At 55.4% G+C, this 15,385-nt stretch overlaps 1 protein-coding gene across 1 annotated transcript; it reads right to left on the bottom strand.

The window, feature by feature from the left end:
* Nucleotides 1-1,360: 1,360 nt before the first annotated feature.
* ATP4A (ATPase H+/K+ transporting subunit alpha) lies at nt 1,361-14,036 on the bottom strand. The gene is made up of 22 exons (XM_055551433.1): nt 14,025-14,036; nt 13,787-13,927; nt 13,642-13,701; nt 13,057-13,260; nt 11,626-11,739; nt 11,169-11,421; nt 10,603-10,871; nt 9,751-9,949; nt 9,269-9,378; nt 9,031-9,165; nt 8,369-8,561; nt 7,173-7,348; nt 6,553-6,689; nt 6,315-6,465; nt 6,051-6,219; nt 5,805-5,959; nt 4,485-4,608; nt 3,901-4,046; nt 2,433-2,566; nt 1,913-2,014; nt 1,730-1,821; nt 1,361-1,521 (listed from the first exon to the last, which is right to left on the bottom strand). Exons 1-22 carry the CDS (start codon nt 14,034-14,036, stop codon nt 1,493-1,495), a joined length of 3,105 nt encoding a protein of 1,034 aa, XP_055407408.1. The 3' UTR covers nt 1,361-1,492.
* Nucleotides 14,037-15,385: the final 1,349 nt, after the last annotated feature.

Raw genomic sequence — 15,385 nt, forward strand, 5'->3', positions numbered from 1 at the left:
TACAGTGATAAAGGCTGGGAAGGGAAAAGGTGGCTATCTGTCTCCTGGAGGAGAGGGTGTGTGAGCTGAGACTTAAGAGGATGATTTCATGGGGCAAAGAGGAGAAAGTAGGTGTCAAGGCCCTGCTTTTCAAGGAGCAAAGTCCTTGAAGTTGAGAGTGCCTGGCCTTTCCAGTGAAACAAGAACTGGTTGGAATGAGTTCAGGGAGCTGTGTGTTTTTATCTTGCCAGGTGGGCTGGGGGTGGGGAGTAGGGAGATGACCCATGAGAAAGAAAGGAGTGAGTCCAGGGTAATAGAAGTGTGGTGTTTGTGAGCACTCCTGAGGGCTCACGACGTTTCCAGGGAGAAGGAGCCAGAATGATGGGAGCAGGTTTGGAGGATGATGCAGAGGCCATTGTAGGCCCCCTTGAACATGCCAGGGGAGGCTGGGGGCAGATGTGGGCATCACTGCAGAGATGGCTGAGGCTGGTAGGGGTGTGGGGTCTGCCAATGAGGAAGGAGAAGCCTGGGGTACAGCCAGAGAGACTTGTCAAAGAACAGGGAAAAGAGGACTGGGGAAAGGAGTGGCAAAAGTAGGGGGGCGGACTGTGGACAAGGGAGTTTCCAACAGTTGGAGGATTCACTTTTCAGGTGATAGGGGTGTGAGGAGGGGACCTGTGACTTTTAGCCTCCAGGAGTCGGTTGGGACTAACCAGCGATAGGGTGCCCATTGCAGCTGCAAAGGTATAAGTGGAATCAGGAAACTCCTGTGAACTGGGAGGGGCTGCTTCAGGCCGAAATGATTCTGACACCTGTTGAGGAGCCTCCAGAGATGGAAAGGGGTACTGAGAAAGGAGAGCCCAGAGGTGGTGGTTAGCTAGTGGTACAGTTAAAAGGCACTACTCTGGAGCATGCCCACAGTCACACCAGCTTGCCCAGAAATGCTGTCACTCTTGGCAAAGAACTGGGAATTCCTTCTCCCAGGCAACGTTTACTGAATACCTACTCTGTGCCAGGCTGTGTTCTAGAAACGGGAGATAACAGCCTGGAACAAACAGCCCCTGAGTTGTAGGCAACAAAGGGGCTCATGAAAAAAAAAAACAAGATGACAATGCCCAGCACCGAATAAAAGCACAGTCAGTGTGAGCTGGTTTATTACTATCATGCAGACACAAGTGTGTTTTTAAAGAAGACTTGCTGGCCTGGAGTCCTAAGGAGAGACCCACCTTGTAGGAGCTGTGAACTCCCACTCCCCTTCAGAGCGCCCCCTACCCTTCAGGTGGGGGCTTCCCTGAGGCCAGCTCAGAGAACTGGGCCTAGGGAGGGTGAGTGGGGAAGGGGAGTGGGGAAGGTCTCTCCGAGGTTGAGTTGTTGCGGGCTACAAGAACAGACACAGATGGGGCTGGAACTCGACTGCTCAGATGTTTTGGCGGCTGTTCAGAGGGTCCCAGGTGTCCCCCACCTCCACCCCTGTTGTAGTGGGTACAAGGATGACTTGAAGGCAGTGGTCCTTCTAATAGTAGAGTTCCTGGTCCCACCAGCCTAGGGGAGAGAAAGAGAGAAAGGAGACTCAGTGCTGGGGGTTTCGGGTGAGTATGTGGGAGCCAGGGGCTCAAAGGTGATAGCTCAGTGGTGGTTTCATACGGCAGGTCAAGGGCTTAGAGGTCAAGTACTGGAAATCAAACGTCAAGGCAGCAGCTCTAAGAAAGTTTCAGCCTTCCATCCCCCGGCTTCCAGGCTCCACACTCACTTCCTGGGCAACAGCGGACTCCAAGTTTCCGAATCTCATCATAGACAAAAATGAGGAGGCCAAAGGGCATGGGGACCAGCCACCACTGGTACCTGAAGGCACAGGTGAGATGGCAAGGTCAAGGCTACCCCCAGGTCTGTGTCCCACAGGCCCACCTGATGCCCACAGCTCACAGCCCCTCACCGAATGGGCATGAAGTTGAAGATGTTGGGCATGCCAGGGCAGTAGCACAGGAAGCAGCCGATGCAGACCTGGAACACGATGGCAATCACCAGGATCCTATTCCTGCAGGTGGGGTGGGGTGGAACAGACTCAGACGGGTGGACTCGGGACAAAGACAGGCCAGGAGGAGATGGGGACCGGATGGACATCATGGTGCTGGGTCAGAGGGCGTCAGATAGAAGCTGAAGGGAGATGTTCTAAATACCGAACCCTGGCGTAGCTGCACCTCTCCCCCAGTGGACGCTGGCCCTACACCAGGAGTGGTCAGTATCACCCCTTTAGCTGATGAAACATAGAGGGGCCAGTTGAGATGCACGGGGTGGGAGCTCTTGGCCAGCTATTGATCAGGAACATTAGCACCTGGCCCTGGCACATCCAGTGTTGGGGTCTGCTGGCTGCAGTAAGCCCTGGTCAAGACCTGCTCGGGCTCGGAGGGCTCGGAGGGCAGGGTGGGGGTGGGGCTGTGGCCGGCCGGGGACACCTGAAGAAGCCCTGCTGGAAGGCAGAGAGGCGGCGTGTCTTGCGGATGAGCACGTCGGCGATCTGGCACATCTCGATGCTGATGAAGAACACGGTGTAGCAGGTGTACTGCTGGTACAGGCGCTGCCCGAATGTCTGTGGACCCAGAGGGAACAAAAGCAGCCTGAGCCCAGGCGGAGAGCCTCTGCAGCCAGCCGGGCACACAGGGCCTGGGGCCACAAGCCCCTCAATAGTCTATCCCTTGTGTCAGAGGCCCTGGCGGGGACAAAGGGAGTTGCACGGTCTGCCAGGTTTGCAGGACCCCAGAGTGCAGGGCCTAGAAACCTAGTCCAGTGAGCTTAGATGTCAGTGCCTGGCCAATCAGTAGGTCAGGTCAATTGCCTTCATAATGAAAGGAGGGATGCAGGATTTCCTGGGCACCCTAAAGGGAGCACCTGGGCAAAGGGAATTCGAATCCTGAGGCAGGGTATACAAAGTTCGGTGACTCCAGGACCTGGGAAGATGGCAAACGTGAGCCAGATGGGCCTTTGAGGAATGCAGCACAAGCCACATTTAGAGGGGGCAGCCACTGTTCAATCCGTGTCTGCAGTATAACTATTTCTATACATACCACTAATTGTGTAAGGAACACTATGCTCCAGGTACCAAGTGTTTTGCATGTGTTATCTCATTAAATCCTCCCAATAATCCTATGAGGTAGATTGGTGGTATTCAAACTTTGACATACATCAGAATCCCCAGAAGAATTGGTTAAAACCTGGGTCCCACCAATAGAGTTTCTGACCCCAGAGGTCTGAGGGAAAAACTGAGATTTTAAACAAGTTCCCAGGTGTTGCCGATACTGCTGGTCTGGGGACCACACTGTAAAAATCAATAAGGTGAAAGTCACCAAGATAAGACATGAGTATGCTATCCACTTTAGAGGTGGGAAAACTGAGGCACAGAGAGGCAAATGACTTCACCCAGTGTCACACAGCTGTGAGGAGCAGTGGCAGACAATGAACCCAAGCAGTCTGGTACCAAGATCTATTTTCTTAACAGTAAGTGTTCAAGGGGAATGTCCCGATCTGTCACTCCACAGGGCAAACTAAACACACCTGTCAGCCAGATCTAGCCTCTCTGTGCACGAGCTTTCACCTAAGTCAGCCACACATGCAAATACTCTGTGTAAGTCATGCTGCTGCAGGGAAAAATAACAGGATACTGGGCAGCGGGGCAGCATCCTGATTCCACACCTGAGATGATGTCTTGCTGTCAAGGTGGAGAGAGGACCCATCTGCAGCTAGGTCATCAGAAACGAGACGTTGGAGCTCGAGACTGTGGTGGGAAAGGCCCCTTACCACAGAACTGGCAGAGAGCTTGGGTGTCCGGGAGGCTCTGGCTCAGCTCAGTCATGCATGGAGGAGTGAGTGTGGGCCACACTCAAGAAGGTGGCACTGGAAACTCAGGGGATGGGGGCAGGGACTCACCCACTCCTGGCCATAGCTGTCCTGCAGATCTTGTAGGTGGTGGTCCTCCCACTGTGGCCGCAGTCCCACACACAGCAAAGGGAACCAGCCCTCCTGGGCCATGGCCGTGAAGTAGTCAGTGAAGCCAGCGAATGACTGGATGGCACCTGGGTGAGAAGACAGGGAGACAGAGATGGACAGACAGAGAGAGTCAGGAACACACAGAAATTGCAGCATGGAGACAGAACACAAACAGTGGACAGACAGAGAAAAGACTCCAAGAGAGATCGACAGTGACACGAGACAGGACACAGGGAGAGGCAGGGACAGACACACCCAGAGGATCCAAAAAAGACAAGAGGCAATGACCCAGAGGCAGGGTCAAGGAGAATGAGGCCAGAGACAGAGGAGGGACCCAGGGGCCCACAGAGGCCATCGTGTGCAGACAGACTCAGAGAACAACAGACACCCAGGATCAAAGGCAGACACTAACATCCAGAACAAGGCAAAGTCCCAGGGAGAGACCCCACGGTCGGCGAGCAGGTCGGCGAGCAGTCCCACAGGACAGCCCTGCACCGCCCCATCCCGCGCCCCCAGGCGCGCACCGATCTGGAAGTAGGAGTAGGCAGCCAGGGGCTCGTTGACCAGTCGGTCCCGCTTTGGGTTCCGTGGACGCAAGTGCATGATGTCACTCTCAGCCTTCTCGTATGCCAGGGACACTGATGGGAACTGGCCAGGAGTGGAAGGAACCAGGGTTGGCAGTTTGCCTGGGCCCCTGTCCCTGACTCTTTGGACCCCACTCCCCCTCTGCAGTGGACAGAGACAGAACTGAGGTAAGGAGGTGAGACCCACAATGGTCACACAGTCACACCTGCCTGGACAGCCTGAGGCCAGCTGGCCCTTTCCACGTGTGTGTCCACATCTGTGCTGGTGTCCATCTCCATGGGAACGTCTGTGTTTATCTCTGCTATTGTGTGTTCTCTCGGTCTCTGTCTTTCTCCCTTCCTCTTCCTCTCTGTTTCTTCTCTGGGCTCCTCTGGTCTTGACGGCTTTCCCTGTTGCATGTTCTGTCTGTCTCTGCCCCTTACTTTCTTTGTTTTTTTTCTTATTGTTGTCCCTGTCTCTTGTCTCATGCTGTGACTATGTCTCTACTGTTGCATCTCTGTGTTCCTGTCTCTTTATCTCTCTTTGTCACTATCTCTGCATCTCTTCTGTCTCTCTGGGTACCTGTGGTCTCCGCCCTGTCCCCTACCTGTCTGTTTGTGGCAGCAGAGTGTACTGACCGAGGACAGAGGTTCGGGGCACCAGCCTGCCTGGGCTTGAATTAGCTGTGTGACCTGGGGCAAGCCAGTCAAGTTGTCTAAGCTTCAATTAGCTCATCGGTAAAATGGGGGTGATGAAATAAAACTCATCTCATAGAGTAGTTATGAGGACAAAATGAAGTAATTAACATATACCTGGCCCAGGGCAGGCATTGTGTAAGTGCCGTTGAATAAATCTGTGACATGACCATGCATCTGGCTGTATTCGTGGCTGTATCTGAGGCTCTTTTCTGTCTGTCTGCTTTGAGGTCTATCTGATGCTGTTTATCCGTCCATGTCTGTTGGAGAATGTCTGTCTGCAATCCAAGCTTAACCAGATAGCTGTGTCTGTTAAAATCTGTTTGTCTGAGTGTCCATATCTGAGTCCCTGCATATCCTTGAGTCTGTCTGTGCCTACCTGAGTGTCCACCTGTGTGTCCATGTCTGTAATTCTGTCCATGGCTAGCTTCCAGCCTGCCTGTGTGTCCACATCTGGCTGTCTGTTGTACACGCATCTGTATCACTCTGAGTCTAAGACTGTCCGTGATGGTCTCTATCATGCCTGCCTGTGGGCATATGTCTCTGGGCACTATATGGGTGGGGGCATCGGGGCCGTAGACTCACGATGTCAGTACAGAGTTCTATGAAGAGGATGGTGATGCATCCGAGCGGCAAGGGTACACTAACAGTGATATAAATGAGATACGGTGTCAGCTCAGGGATGTTCTTGGTCAGCGTATAGGCGATGGACTTCTTCAGGTTGTCAAAGATCAGTCGGCCTGTGGGGGGACAGCAGGCACCTCAGTGTCCCCCTAGCACATTTCCTCCCACACCCACACTGCTGGCCCCCATCTCAGATCTGGCCCGGACCCTGCTCCACGCCTGTCACAATGGAGGCGAAGTTGTCATCAAGCAGGATCATATCCGCTGCATTTTTGGCAGCATCCGAGCCAGCAATGCCCATGGCCACGCCGATGTCTGCCTTCTTCAGGGCTGGGGAGTCATTCACACCATCTCCCGTCACGGCCACGATGGCACCCTGCAGGCAGTGAGTACAGGTGCAAGGGTGGTCAGTGACAGGGCAGCCCAGGGCCAGCCCAGCCCATCTGCCTGCCAGCATCATCAGGGTCGCACCAGTCGCTGGCAGCTCTCCACAATCACCAGCTTCTGCTGAGGACTGGTACGAGCAAACACCATCTCAGGGTGGGTCCGCAGTGCCTCGACCAGATCTGATGGGTCCATGTCCTTCAGCTGCATGCCATTAATCACACAGGCACGGGCATCCCTAGAAAGGGATGTGGGAGGACATCACTGGGGCCTCAGTCCATGTAGGGTGTGGGAAGAACTACAAGGAGGACATAAGGGGACTTACTTCCGGTTAACTTGGTCCACGGGCACACGGAGGCGGGCAGCGATGTCCTCCACTGTCTCACTGCCTTCTGAAATGATGCCCACGCTGGCTGCAATGGCCTTGGCTGTGATGGGGTGGTCACCTGTCACCATGATCACCTGAAGGAGGAACCAGCAGACCCCTGACCCCTTCAGATTAACCCACTTGTCCCTGTCTGCCCCAGTGGACATTCCTCAGCCACAGTGATCAGTTTAAGGATGAACATGTAACCGAATGTGGAATAACTGACAAAGATGCATTCTTTTTTTGGTGTGATGGCTAAACAGGTGGGATGTTATTTAGTTGGAGCTGCTGGGTGGTGGTCATCTTTGTCCACCAAAATGGAGGACTGCTTGAGCATAAAGCCAGCAGAGAGAAAAGCAGAGCTGAGATGTGGAGAAAGGCAAATTCCTAAAGACATTGAACTCCTGGATCCAGCTATACCCAAACCTTCATTCCCCAGAACTTTTCAGTTCTTGAACCAATGTGTTCCTTTGTGGTTCAAGCTGTTTTCAGGTGGGTTTCTGTCACAGGGTGGCTCATCCTCAAATACTGTCATCCTCTGTTCTCACCCCTGCCTGATACTCTCCCCAGGGGCATACCCGGATGCCTGCTGTGCGGCACTTGAGCACAGCATCAGGAACAGTGGCCCGGGGTGGGTCTATCATGGATACGAGTCCCGCAAAGCACAGGCCACTGGTTGGAAAGTTCATGGCCTCCACATCAAAGGCGTAGCCATGTGGGTAGTCCTTCTCACTCAGGTAGAGCTGGCAGAAGCCTGACCAAAAAACAAGGAAGTCAAACAGGAGTCCTGGGTGAACCCTTCCATAGCAAAACCAAATGATGAGTAAAATAACCACATCTTGCACCAAGAATCGGTGAATGCCTGACCCTGTGCTGAATCCTTCTTTCGCATTACACTTAGCCCTCTGTATCCACAACTTCCACATTCACAGATTTAACCAACTGCAGATCAAACATATTCCCAAAAAATCTCCAGAAAATTCCAGAAACACCTGAGTTTGCCACACAATGACAACTACCTGCATAGGTACATCATATCTAGTGCATTAGGCACTCCAAGTAATCTGGAGATGATTTTAAGTATACAAAAGGAAGTGCAGAGGTTATATGCAAATACTACACCATTTTACATGAGGGATTTGAATGCCTGCAGATTTTGGTATCTGTGGGGTAATAACGGTGTGGGGGGAATGTGGTGGGTGTCTTGAAAGCCGTCCCCTATGGACACTGAAAGACGACTGTGTTGGAATTTATCCCTACAACCACTCTGGGAGTTACTAGCATCCTCATATTCCAAATGAGGAAACAGGTTTGGAGAAGGGACACTTCTTGCCAGAGGTCACACACCAAGCAAAGTGGAAGATCGAGGCAAGGGTTATGGAAGTTTAAGGAAGCAAGACAACACTTGGGAGGGGATCAGAGGTCAGAACAAGGATTGGGGAAAACCTTGAGTTGAGGCAGAGACTGGAGGAAGTCGAAAGGTCTGGAGGAGGATGCTGAAAGGCAGATGAGGAAGAAAACAAGGACTGGGCATCAGGGTGGGGGTGGGGGGCAAAAGTTGGGGAAAATCAAGGTATCACAGGTTGAGTCAGGAGAGGTAAGATCCAGGTAAGGACAGGTTGGGTGGAGGTAGGCATTGACGACAGGGATCAGGACTGAGATAGGGAAAGTCAAAGTTGAGTGTGTAGATTGGGGCAGGTCAACTGTCGAACAAGGATGGGAAAGGTCAGGGTTGGGGCTGGCCCAGAAGGTTGGGCAGGGTATGGGGTCTCACCCAAGACGCGTTCGCCCAGGCCTCCCAGGCTGAGGTAGGCAGTCTGGAAGGCCTCGCGCCATTGCTCATCCAGTGGCAGCTCCTGGCCCTTGATGAGGATGGAGCTACAGCGCTCCAGCACGCGCTCGGGGGCGCCCTTCATCACAAGCACATGCCTCGGGTCTCGCGGGTCCTCCAGCGTGTGGATGGACAGCTGTGGGCGGAGGAAGAGGCGGGGTTGTGAGCGAGATCAAGGGGGAGAGGCGGGGCTTGGGGAACTGAGGGGCTGACAGCGCCCAGGCGCTGCGGGAGCAGCCTTGGGTGGGTCAGGGAGGGACTGAGCATGAGGGGCTTGCTTACTGGGCAGGTCCTTGGTAGAGGCTAAGGGTTGGGGAGGACCTACCGGCCTGGATAAGGGCCTGCGCGTGGGGAACGGGAAGAATTTAGGTCGGAGTTGGACTGGGGCGGGATTTGGATTGAGAGCTTCTCCCCACCGAGGGCCTGACAGCTGAGAGCGGGCGGAGTGCCCGGGCCCATGCTGGGCTTTAGCTGTGTAGAGGGAAGGACCTGAGAGGGAAGGCCGGCCGCAGACCAGCCCGGAACGTGGGTAGGGCCCTCGGTGGGCGGGACTTGTGGTGGGCGGGACTGGACCGTGGGCGGGGCCGGCAGCGGCGGGTGCGCACCTGGAACTTGTTTGTAGAGTTGAAGGGGATCTCGCAGACTTTGGGGAAGCGCTCGCGGTAGCCCATGGCATTGCCCAGCGTCAGCTCGGAGAACTTGAGCAGCGCTGTCTCCGACGCGTCCCCGATCACGATGCGCTGGGAACGCGGGAGGTGTCAGGGGCGAACCGGGCTGCACCACCAGGCTCCCGGGATCCCCAGGCTTCGTCCCCCGACTCCCCTGAACGCCCGCTGCTCTCACCTTGGGCACCGGCACTGAGTCCTGGCCCGACTTGAAGGCAGCACGGTTACACAGGGTGAGCACGCGGCACAACGCCCGCCACGTCTCCGAGGATTGGTCAAATGTCTGTCCTGGAGGCCAGGCATCCAGGCTGGGGCTGCGAAGGGGCTCTCCCGTACCAGAATCGAGTCCCCCAGCCCCCAAGATTCAAGACTGAATCCCGGCCTGGGTGGGACCCACACGCCTCCACATACCCCGGGGCGGAGCTTTCTCTCCAGACCCAGTATCAAGTCTCTTCGGAGACCCAGTAAATATCAAACCCCTTCACAGACCCGGAGCTTAGCCACCCAGGACCCAGCCTTTGCCTGATGACTGCTGGAGCCCCTTCTCCATTAATGCAAAGCCTTCCCCAGACTTCATTCATTAACTTCTGAGCTCCCTTCTAGATCTCCCCCTTCTACCAGATCCCGCCCAGTCACTGTCCCCCACCCCCACCCCCACACCTGACTGGTCTTCTGTAGTGTCCGCCGAGTGGATGTGGTTGTCGAACCACAGATGGGACACAGTCATGCGGTTCTGAGTGAGGGTCCCCGTCTTGTCAGAGCAGATCACCGAGGTGGAGCCTAGTGTCTCCACCGCTTCCAGGTTCTTGACTACACAGTTCTTGCTGGCCAGCCGCTTGGCTGTCAGGGACAGGCACACCTGGGGGAAGGGTGGGGAATGCAAGCATGGGAATCAAGCCTTGCCCCCCACCCCCCACCTCCCTCCTTTCTCAGCACCGGGGATCCTTTACCCCAGCCACAATATGCAGCATTAAGCTGCCACAGAACTGTGTGCACAGCACCCTCTGCAAAGACTAGGCTTTTTCTTGCCTCCAAACTCTTGTCCACTCTGCTTTCCACTTGGGATGCCTCCCCAATCTGTCCAGATAAATGTAGTCAGGCCCCTCTCTTAGCTGTCCTAGCTGAGGTTCTGTAATTTCTTATCAGCACAATCAAAGTAAGAAAACTAACATTCCCTAAGTCTCCTCTTGGACTGGCCCAGGACTGGGTGCTCACTATGGAAGGCTGCCCACAGCAGCCTTCAACACCCAACCTCAGCCTCCTCCTGCCAAAGCCCTTCCCTGTTCATCTCTGAGTGTTGGATGTGTGGCACAGGACCCAGCCCAGAGCAGCCCCAGTGGGTGTTTGCTGAATGGATGGGATAGGTGGAGAGATGGGGTGGGGAGGAGGAGAAAAGGTGATGGAGGATGGATGGACAGATAGGGAGAGGATACAGGGAAGCCTGGATGATCGGAAAGACGGATGGACAGGCCTCTCAGCTCACTGCACAGTTCTTCTGTGTCCCCAGCTCACCGTGACAGTGGCCAGCAGCCCTTCAGGTACATAGGCTACCACGATGGCCATGAAGAAGACCATGGCCCGCAGGAAGGTGTAGCCAATGCACATGGCCACTATGAAAAATGTGGCACCAAAGAGGATGGCCAGGCCTGCGATAATGTCCACAAAATGTTCAATTTCGATGGCGATGGGCGTCTTCTCATTTTCTACTCCTGAGGCCAGTGATGCGATTCGTCCGATGATGGTGCGGTCGCCCGTGTTCACCACCAGGCCCTGGGCGGTGCCTGCAGTGGGACCAAGAGGGTAGGTAACTCAGCATCAGGTGAGCGGCACTGGCGGGGGCGGTGGGGGTGGCGGGCGGCTTGCACAGCAGCAGCGTGAACCAGAGGAGGGACAGTCATGGAAGGCACTGGAGGCAATAGGGGGAGCTAGAGAGGCGGCGTGACCCAGAGAGGCAGCGATCACCTCAAGTGGGGGAGTCAGTGGGTCTCAGAATGAAGCAGAAGGGGTCAGTGGAGGCAGCAAAGAGCAGCGCGGAGGCAGCGTAGTCATCTGGACGGGTGGGTGGGGACCTCACAGACCCTCGAGGCACATGGTGGAGAAGAAGGCGATGTTGCGGGTCTCCAAGGGGCTCTCATGGGTGCACTCGGGTGAGCGGGTCTGCGGCTCAGACTCTCCAGTCAGCGAGGAGTTGTCCACCTTGCAGCCCTGGGCCTGGAGGATGCGGATGTCGGCCGGCACTCGATCCCCGCCTTTCATCTCCACCAGGTCGCCCACCACCAGCTGATCTGCGTTGATCTGGAACTTGTCCCCGTCTCGGATGACAGTTGCTTGCTGTGGGACCAGAGCACCAGAGTTGAGGGGGGAAGGGAGCAGGGGTGGAAGTTGCCGCGTACAGTGGGAAGGTGGGGAGGTGAAAGCGGGGAGAGGTGAGGACCTGTGGGGAGAGCTGGGGCCAGGGGATGAAGGGCTGGCTAGGCCTGATGGGAGGAGCCACAGAAAATGCCAGTGGCTGGGGGCTGGGGGCTGGTGACCCACCTGGGGGACGAGGTTCTTAAAGCTGGCGATGATGTTGGTGCTCTTAAACTCCTGGTAGTAGCCAAAGCAGCCGGTGACCACGACCACAGCGATGAGGGCCAGCGCCAGGTACAGCTAGGGGAGGCAGAGAGGGGTGGGGAATGGCCAGGGGCTGGAAGCTCCCTGCCTGAGGCCACTGCCTGCTTTCTGGTCCCCCTGGTGATTTCCTCCAGGGTCACTGCCATGGTTTTCCCCTCTCTACTAGGAAGCCTCAGGCACTATTTCCTGTGACCCGTGTCCCTGTCCTCATGAGTGTCACATCCCACATTCAACTGCCTGTGCTCGCTGTGGGCACAGATCCAACTTCCCTGGCCCTGTGGCCCCATGACCTGTGACCGTGCCCCACATCACTGTGCAGCTTGGTGGCACGTGTCCCCTTTTCCTGTGCGCCCCAAGTCTTGCATTCTGCACTGTCCTCTGCCTCATGTTTCCATGTCCTATGTTCTCTGTGTTCCAAGGCTCATAGTCTGTATTTTCAAAATCTGTGTGCTCCTCCTTGTCCCCTGTGCCCAACAGTCCTTGTGCCCTCCTGTGGCCACTTCCATGTGTGCTGTCGATCTCATGCTCCATGTTCTGTGTCGCCCACAGTGTCCCAGGTCTCAAATTCCAGGTCCCTCCACACGTCTATGTACCCTTGAGTCCCCATCCTGTGTCACATGCCCTATGACTTTCAATCCTCTGTCCAGTGTCACATGTCCCAGGGCCCCCATGTCCCTTGTCCTGACCCTGTCATGTATCCAGTGTTCTCTTGTCCTGCATCTCAATATCCTTCATATTTGGGTGCTCCATGGCTAATAGCTTGCATCTCTCCATGCGCCGTGTCCTGAGTCTTGTGTCCTCATGCCCTTGTGTCCCCATGTCTGAGTCCCAGTGTCCCCTGTGCCCTCTGTCCTTGGTCTGTCTCATGTCCTCATGACCTCTGTTTTCCAAGGACTGTGGTTTGTTTGTTTGTTTTTCCCATTTTAAAGTCTTCATTGAGTTTGTTACAATATTGCTTCTGTTTTATGTTTGCGATTTTTGGCCCTGAGGCATGTGGGATCTTAGCTCCCCAACCAGCAATTGAACCCGCACCCCCGGAATTAGAAGGTGAAGTCTTAACCACTGGACTGCCAGGAAAGTCCCTTCCCAGGACCGTATCTTAAGTGTTGCATGTCTATGTCTTCCTCCCTATGTCCTCCATCTCTGCGACACAGACTCCCCTGCATCCCCTGTGATCTTGGGTCTGTCTCTTAGCCCAGTGTCCTTCAGCCCGCATGACCCACGTCTTAAAGCTGTTTTTCCACGTCTCTAGATCCCCATCCTACGTCACTCATATCCAGAGTTGCATGCTTAATGTCCTCTGTCCCCCAGGTCCCTGTGTCCCAGATCTGGCTCCCAGCACCCGCCACTCACATTGTCATCTGTGGTGAGGTCGCCCTCGCTGGCCTGGATGGCAAAGGCGATGAGGCAGATGGCAGCGGCCACCCACATGAGGCACTGCAGACCACCCGCCAGCTGCCGCGCAAATTTGACGTACTCGGGGGTGCCCCTCGGCGGCCTCAGAGCATTGGGCCCATCCCTCAACAGCAGCTCAGCAGCCAGGCTGGCAGACAGACCCTGGGGATGGGCGGGGTGGGGTCGTGGTGGTCACCAAGGGCTCTCCTCTCATTAACAAGAGCTCTTCTGCCTCTGTCTCTTTCACCCGCCTCCTGCCCCCTCTCTGTCTCTTCTTGCTGTCTCTGTCTCTCTGTTTCTTTTTATCTGCCTCTCTTACTTGTCCCTTTCTGTTTGGCCTTTTCCTTTCTTCTTTTGTCTGCACTTTGTAGCATGTGGGATCTTAGTTCCTCGACCAGGGATCAAACTCATGCCTCCTGCATTGGGAGCACAGAGTCTTAGCCACTGGATTGCCCGGGAATCCCCTGTTTGGCCCTTTCTAATGTTTTTCTCTCTCTCCCCCTCTCCTTCCCTGCACCCACCTCTCTGTCTGCCCCAGCTCACCTTGGTCGCATTGGTTCGGTATTTCTGTTCCAGCTCCGGCACTGACAGCTGGTGGTCATTCTGCATGGAGGGAGCACCACACTCACTTTCTGTCTCCCGGGCCCCTACCCTTGCCCTCGCCCAGCCCCGCCCAGCCCCTGCTCACAATCTCCATCTCCTTCTTCATGTTCTCCAGCTTTTCCTTCCTCTTTCCCCCTCCACTGGCCGCCTTCTTCTTGCTCATCTTGGCCACCATGTCCCCACCAGGGCCAGGACCCAGCTCTACCTGGTGCAGCTCGTAATTCTCCTGTGGGGGGGGTGGGCGGCAGGGGACAGAGAAGGCATCAGATCCCACTAGAGCCCCTGCCTCCAACCTCCACCCCTCCATCCCTGACCGCACTCACTGCCTTCCCCATGGTGCCCAGTGCAGTGCCCTCCTTTGTTGAGACCGAGCCCGGGGTCTGGACCAGCCCTGATATACCTAGGGAGGTAGGGGGGTGGAGCAGGACAGGCTTGATTACAGCTGATTACAGGGCTCCTTGGGGTGACCTCCAGGCCTGGGCAGCTCTAGCCTTTCCTACTGGGCTGCCCTACCAGCCCAGACCCCATCGCAACCTGTTCCTGAGATCAGGGGCCCACTGGGAAAAGCCATCCTGACAACAAGAGGAATAGCAAAAACATAAGGTGCTCATTATGAGCCCAGCACTGTGCTAAGGGCTTTCACATATTAGCTTGTTTAACCTCACAACTACCCTTTGAGGTGAGTGCCATTCTCACCTGCCCCCCCCCCCTTTACAGATGGGGCGACAGGCACGGGGAATGAAGTCACATGTCCCCACATCCCACAGGATGTGAGAGGTAGGACTCAGAAGCAGGCAGCTTGACTGCAGAGTGTCTGTCCTATTTTAAGCCGAATAGCAGGCGCTGGACCCCTGGGTGTGTGGGGGTCACAACAGTGGCTGTAATGGCTGTCATTCAGGGAGCACTTATCCTGTGCTGGGTCAGCCCTGTGTGCGTGGCTCGAATGTTTCCTTAGCTCCTCACAACTGCCCCATGAAGCTATGTTCTCTTATTAGCCCTCATTGTACCGGTGGGGAAACTGAGCCACAGAGAGATCAAGGACTTTGACTGAGGTTGCAATGACTAAGTAACAGGGACCGGATTCCAGCCCAAGCTTGACCCTGGAGCCTGGATCTCATAGGCGCTCACCAGTGAAAACACCCCAACTTCACAGCAGCAGTGCTAAGCATGGGCCAGTATTGAGCACATGGGTCCCTACGAGAAATTCCTGTGAAAGTGGTAGTATTATTCCCATCATACAGAGGGGGAAACTGAGGCTCAGAGGACCCCAGAGGCATGCCACCCTCCAGCTACAGCCATCACAGCCCTCAATCATTGCCCTGTCTCCACCCCAACCTGCCCAGGTGGGAACCACAGTGTAAAGTGGGGAAGGGATTTTTTGAACTTGGTGCTTGGTACCAGGTGTGAGGTTTGGAGACCCCCATTGAAACCTCCCTACACAGGGACCTCCATGGGAAGCCATGAGGGCTGCCCCAGTAGGATGGTGGGTCCTTGATATTCTCCTGCTTGAGCCTCACAGTGTCTCCAGGGGCATGTGTGGGTAGATCTGATAACTGCCTTGGCGATGTCCTTCTCTTCTGGGGTGGGTCACCTGGGAGCAGTAGGAGCCCCTCACCGCCACCCCACCCCCCACCTGGCTGCAGGAAACCCCAAGAGAGGAGGCAAGGCCAAAGTCACACTCACT

The sequence above is a fragment of the Bubalus kerabau genome, chromosome 17 (assembly GCF_029407905.1).
Source record: "Bubalus kerabau isolate K-KA32 ecotype Philippines breed swamp buffalo chromosome 17, PCC_UOA_SB_1v2, whole genome shotgun sequence".
Taxonomy (NCBI): domain Eukaryota; kingdom Metazoa; phylum Chordata; class Mammalia; order Artiodactyla; family Bovidae; genus Bubalus; species Bubalus kerabau.

Bases quoted from the DNA above. Each gene is read 5' to 3' on its own strand.
- ATP4A (XM_055551433.1), bottom strand. The intron at 13,261-13,641 runs GTGAGCTGGGGC...GCCCATCCCCAG, and splicing joins ACCGAACCAATGCGACCAAG to GGTCTGTCTGCCAGCCTGGC. The intron at 9,166-9,268 runs GTGAGAGCAGCG...CCGCGTTCCCAG, and splicing joins ACTCAGTGCCGGTGCCCAAG to CGCATCGTGATCGGGGACGC.